The 5,573-nt window shown below is 35.6% G+C and overlaps 1 protein-coding gene across 1 annotated transcript; it reads left to right on the top strand.

The window, feature by feature from the left end:
• Positions 1-2,045: 2,045 nt before the first annotated feature.
• On the top strand, positions 2,046-5,108 carry LOC131076460 (uncharacterized). The gene is made up of 5 exons (XM_058013646.2): positions 2,046-2,454; positions 2,857-2,902; positions 3,084-3,814; positions 4,362-4,620; positions 4,814-5,108. The coding sequence occupies exons 1-5, from the start codon at positions 2,449-2,451 to the stop codon at positions 4,831-4,833; spliced, it is 1,062 nt and encodes a 353-aa protein (XP_057869629.2). The 5' UTR covers positions 2,046-2,448; the 3' UTR covers positions 4,834-5,108.
• The last annotated feature ends 465 nt before the right edge of the window (positions 5,109-5,573 follow it).

Below are 5,573 nucleotides of genomic sequence, written 5' to 3' on the forward strand. Positions count from 1 at the left end.
TTCAAAAGAAGCCCTTTGTACAACAAAAATGTGAAATTCATGTACTTGGGAACATCTTCAAAAGCATGTAACCAATTAAAATAAAAAAATCCACTAAACCAAATTATTATCATAAAATCCATACTACTATTCTATAATATTAAAAAAGAAAAAAAATTAGAACTTTATCCTACCTAATATTTTCATACCAAAGATATAGTCAATATTCTATCTTGTTTGTTTTATACAAGCTAAGAAAAAATTTAACCTTCAATCTTCTATCATATAAAAACCCAAAAATTAAACTATCAACCAAGGAGGGGGGAGGATTACATAGGTCCCCCTACTCCATACTGCACATACAATTTTTATATTCTTCCTCAAGCTAGTGAAGAAGCCTTACCCACCTTGATGTCTCCAATTCTATTTTCTCATCATAGCAACACATTAGCTCATTCAAACTTGCCTCGTAAATTTTTACATTGAATCCCTTTTCCATTTATACTATCAATTAGTGCAAACAACAAACACTTCCACTTAAAAGTTATGGAAATGACCAAATTGATAGATGAAAAATGCCTCTACTTGGTTTTCCACGTGCCTCCAATATCATCATGGAGAAGGTACATCCCAACCGCATTAAATAACATAATCACACAGCTCAATTCCTATGCCACATCAAAGACATAAAACCTCCCACCTAACTACTTGACCGACAGCCATCATATCCATTGTAGGCCTTGTTCCAACCCCAAGAGAGTCATCTACCTCTTTCACCAACTCTCGTATACTCTCATTATACAAAGCTAGAGGGCAAGATTCCAAATTTCCTTCTCTTGAAAAGTAAAGAAATTATTCAACATGTCTTCATCATATTGTATGTTCTTACTCCTTCTCTTCCCACTTTCGACCTTCTCTTTATCCCTTGTCATTCTTCCTTTCCCCTTACCTATCTTCATAGAGCTTTCCTTTTTTTAATGGGTTATTGACAATGCCTTCAATACTACAAATTAAACCCATATTAAAGTCTCTTACTTTCACTAAATCGTTAATGATGGTGACCTAATCTCTTCAAGATCGTGCTAAACATTACCTTTAATTGTTAAATGAAATCATCTTGTACTCCTCGTCTTACATTATCATCTTTCAAATATCCCATCTAAACCTTCCCCACATCTTGTCAATTTTATTAAAGATGTCTACATCTTCACTCCTTATTAGATTAGTTATATAGCTTTGTTGTTATTCCTCATCATAAGTAAAGTAAATATTATTATTGGAGGTGAGATTTGCAGCCATCCGTCTTGTTGCAACTTCATTTCACTATTAGCTAAAAGTTATTTGTCCCCACATTGGTATATAGGGCAATAGAAAGAGTGCTAAATACATTGCATTTGGGGAGTCAGAAATTCTATTAAAGCCTTACATATTTCACTTCAATGTCTAAGTGTTCCACTTGCCCTCAATGGATGTCATATCACTCCCTCTGTCTTTTTTAAATACAAACTTCCGATATGATATTTATTAATAAAAAAACCCATGTCAAAGGCAGGAAGTTTGTAACATCCTCAAGTAATCTATGAAAATTTTGTACCAACATTCATTAGAAAACAAGAAAAGTAATATAAAGAATGGTGACAAGGGAAGATGCCCAATATGATGCTCTAGCAGGGCTGAAGCATTGAAATGTGAAATCCTAAGATTGAAGTAAAGAAAAGAGCGAAAAAGGTAATGTACCATGTTGAGGCAATGCAACAAAAAAGCTGGTTCTAAGGTGCACCAGGTTTTAGATATATCTATTTTACAAGAGACATGTGAAATGGTTATAATGGCAGGCTATTCCTCTAGGAAAGTGGGCAATTTGAGGGTGTATGTCAATGTAAGCCGTATTTTGAAGGATCAGTTAACAGCGCCCGGTCGGCCAGTTGGAGGCATCAAGACTATCCCCATCTCCTTTGGAACCGACAAACCAATAATAATATGCATTCCTTTCCTATCAAGGACTAATTTTAGTTAAGACAGCTTGAACTCTTTGTAGTTTTGTGATCTAGCAAGAAATTATGGAACTGGCGTGGGCTAAATTAGGTCTCTAATTCCATAGCTTTATCGGGTGTGGAAATCTAGATCTCCGGGTGCATCCACCTCCTACTTTCTTCGGAAATGTAACCGTGAACCCATTTTTTATTGGCTCCATCATCATGCTCCCATGTGCTCAACACTTCTCTCTCATTGCCACAAATCAACCTGGATTACGTTGTTCTAATTTAGATTGTTACCTCTCTCACTTATAACAAACCATTTGTTTCTATACGTCCTCAGATTAGTAGTATATAAGACAGTGCTCCTTCATCTCTGGATAGTTCTTGATTTCAGATCATATCAGAGTTTGTTTGTTGCAGGGAATTGCAGAAAGAAGTAATATTGCTATAATTTGGAGGATTAGGTAGCATCCATTGTTGTAGGTTCAGGATGAAGGTATCCATATTTATGAACTTTTCTCCTTTTTCTCTTTCTTCTTATTGTGTTTGAGAATCAAAACCATGTGTGATATTGTCAGATGTCTACAGTCTATGATACTGTCACGGTTGTTTTTGGATTCGATTGTGTGAGAATCTTAAGCATCGATTTTTTGGATCACATTTCATGATCATCATCAGGAATTCAATCTTTAACATCGAAGTTTTGGATCACATTCCATGATTCATCATCATCAAAATGTTAAAGAGTTTCAATCTTTAATATTGATGTTTAGGATCACACTCCATGATCTATTTTCAAGATATTAGAGAATTCAAAAAGATGAAAAATCTCCCATAATCAAATCTAAAAACAGCAGCAACCATGAATAATTACTAATAGATTTGGATTCAATTGCAGATCTTCAATTGGGTTCACCGGAAGATCAATGGGCAGCAGATACACGGTAAGAGAGAATTTAGAATCGGAAAGATTTTAGGATATTGTAAAAGAGCTTCTAGAACGTTGTAATGAATAATGATATCTATAATAGAGGGCAACTTCTGGTATGGATATGTGATTACTTATCTCCTTGTAATCATTATGCCCACAAAATCCAACTGATATATATGATTTTGGCTTGGCAGACGAAGCAAAGCAAGAGGATTGTGGTAGTGTGTCATTCAAATATTGGCAGAATGGGCTCCTCTGCATCGGTACATTGGGTGGGGATGATCAAAAGCGCGTGCACCCAGAACAAGAAGAAAAGGAAGAGGAACATGAGCATGGATATGAGCTTCAACATAAAGATGAACATGAACATGAAGATGAAAGCCATGAGACAGTGCCAGTACTGCCAGTAGCAGTACTAGAAGCAGAAGATGAGGCTGACATCACGGCCGCTGAGGTGGAGATGTTCAAGAAGAACTTGGCAAAAATATTAGGCATTGGGGATGAATTGAGTGATACCAACAATCATCATAGCCCTCGCCCAAAAGAAAATTTTGGTTTGCGCGACGACCCAGATAGTGCTAAGGCACATAATCAAAAATTTCCCTTAGAGGAATTTCTGGAGATCCCCGTGAGTCCCATCACCATTAATGGTGCATCTGAGAAGAAGAAGAAAAAGAAGAAGAAGCAGAAAAGCAACTTGGCCAAAAACGCTTTGGGCACACTTCTGTTTAGCAAGAAGCAGCAGGCGACGGATGAAAAATCGAATGGGGCCAACGCAGTTCACGACGACAAGGTATTACCAGCACCTTCTGCTAAAAAGGCTGATTTTTCCGTGGTGGACAAGATTCTGCACTGGACGAAGAAACGCTCTGTTTCTGCATCTTCTGCACCTCCTGAAGCTCTTCCTCACAGCAAAATCTCCAAGGTATAATGTATACTAAACAGAATTTCTGGCCTGGCCGAGTCTGATCTCATCACTACATTTATTTCTTCATTTTGTTATAGATCTGGTTTTAAATGACATATTTTTAAGTTTTAATTTGTTTAGGTGACTCATTTTAAATCATATTAGCTTTTCAATTACAAATAATTTTACAATACATAAATGTTGTGATAATGATAGTTACACTTAAACAACACACTCTAAACTTTGATTTGTTTAGGTGATTCATCTCAAATCACACTAACAAATAAAATTCTTTTAGAAAATGAATACTATCAAAATAAACTATTTGAACAAATTAAAATTTAGATTATACTGTTTAAACCTGACCACCATTATTACACCCTACCATATACTATAAACAAGTTAAAACTTAAAAATGTTGTTTAAATCTAACCACCATTACCACACCATACGTTGTATCATGAGATTGCAGTCGAGATTTGTGGGTTATGAAGGATTAATATTTTGTTGAATTGGGTAGATATTTATTTATCCAATGATGTGTGAATGGGAAATTGTGTTGCAGTTCAAGAGTATGTTGAAGGAGAAGGGCGGGCGTGCACTAAAGAAGGGAGGAGGCAAGGATGAGGTAACCAGATCAGGGCCACTGGTTCGTGAAAACAATGACAAAGCACCATTTTCCTCCAGTTGTCGGAGTGACACCTATCTATCTCGAGTGCAAGAGAGGGAAGGAATAGCAGGGCACGAAGAAGACTTTATATCCCTTTCCAGGGACCATTCTCTGGGAAGAATCCAAGAATATTGGATCAAAACCAATTCTGAATGTAAGTATACATTTCATCTAGTGAGAAATAGTATATTTTAAGTTTTTAATCTGAAATCACACATTCTTTATGAATAAGATTTATCTAATAGTGTGATTCTCATCTAAATAAATTAAAACTTAATTTAAACACTCCATTAAATATATATTGATACCCATTTTTCTGACTAATTTTTGAACTTGTTTCTTTGCAGTTGTCGTCCTGGAACTTTAAGCATTGAAGATACAAATACAGTTTCGGTGTAACTGAAACTAAAACATTCTCACTATTTCTCTATCTCAATCTCTAACTTTCTATCTCTATCTCTATATTACAAACACTTTCAATTTTCTCTTCTGATGTCAATTAGTATTGCTTACAGTTTAGGCTTATCCCGCCTGTAAGCTGAATGGTGCCATTTTATACGCTGTATATAAGTGTGTAGTGACCCAATTATACGCTGTATGTGATAAGCTTAATTACTTAAATACATTATGACGTTTCGTTCATGTTCAATGGATTCTATACTGTTTTCTATGCTAAATCAAACTCTCTTAATCCGCTTGCTGTACAGAGAGCTTAATAACAGTAGGTACAACTAGTCCTGGAATAAGAAGTGAGGAAGAAAACTATTTTGCTCCTCCTTGTTTACGTAAGCAAAGTCCTTTTTTCTGGCTGTAGCATTGAGAGTAGTAAAACTTGCAAAAACAAAACAAGGAGTTGAGTCCGCCTGTTCCCTGGTCTATTTTCTCAGATCTCAAACCATTTTTTTATTGCCCTTCAAATGACAAGGTGAAAAAATATAGGGCACGGAACCGTTGTTGCTTCTATTCCTTAACTATATTTGCCTAGGATTGCCCATTTAGGGTATAGGGAAGCATCTCAATTGAATACTTAAGCCATTTATGGTATATGAAAGCATCTCAATTGAATACATCACAAAAAAAATTATGTTTTTAAAGTATAAATGTGAT

Source organism: Cryptomeria japonica, chromosome 5 (genome assembly GCF_030272615.1).
Source record: "Cryptomeria japonica chromosome 5, Sugi_1.0, whole genome shotgun sequence".
Taxonomy (NCBI): domain Eukaryota; kingdom Viridiplantae; phylum Streptophyta; class Pinopsida; order Cupressales; family Cupressaceae; genus Cryptomeria; species Cryptomeria japonica.

What these genes read in the sequence shown, in the direction of transcription:
- LOC131076460 (XM_058013646.2), top strand. An exon ending in CAATGGGCAGCAGATACACG is followed by an intron (nt 2,903 to 3,083) that starts GTAAGAGAGAAT and finishes TTGGCTTGGCAG; the next exon opens with ACGAAGCAAAGCAAGAGGAT. An exon ending in CTCACAGCAAAATCTCCAAG is followed by an intron (nt 3,815 to 4,361) that starts GTATAATGTATA and finishes ATTGTGTTGCAG; the next exon opens with TTCAAGAGTATGTTGAAGGA.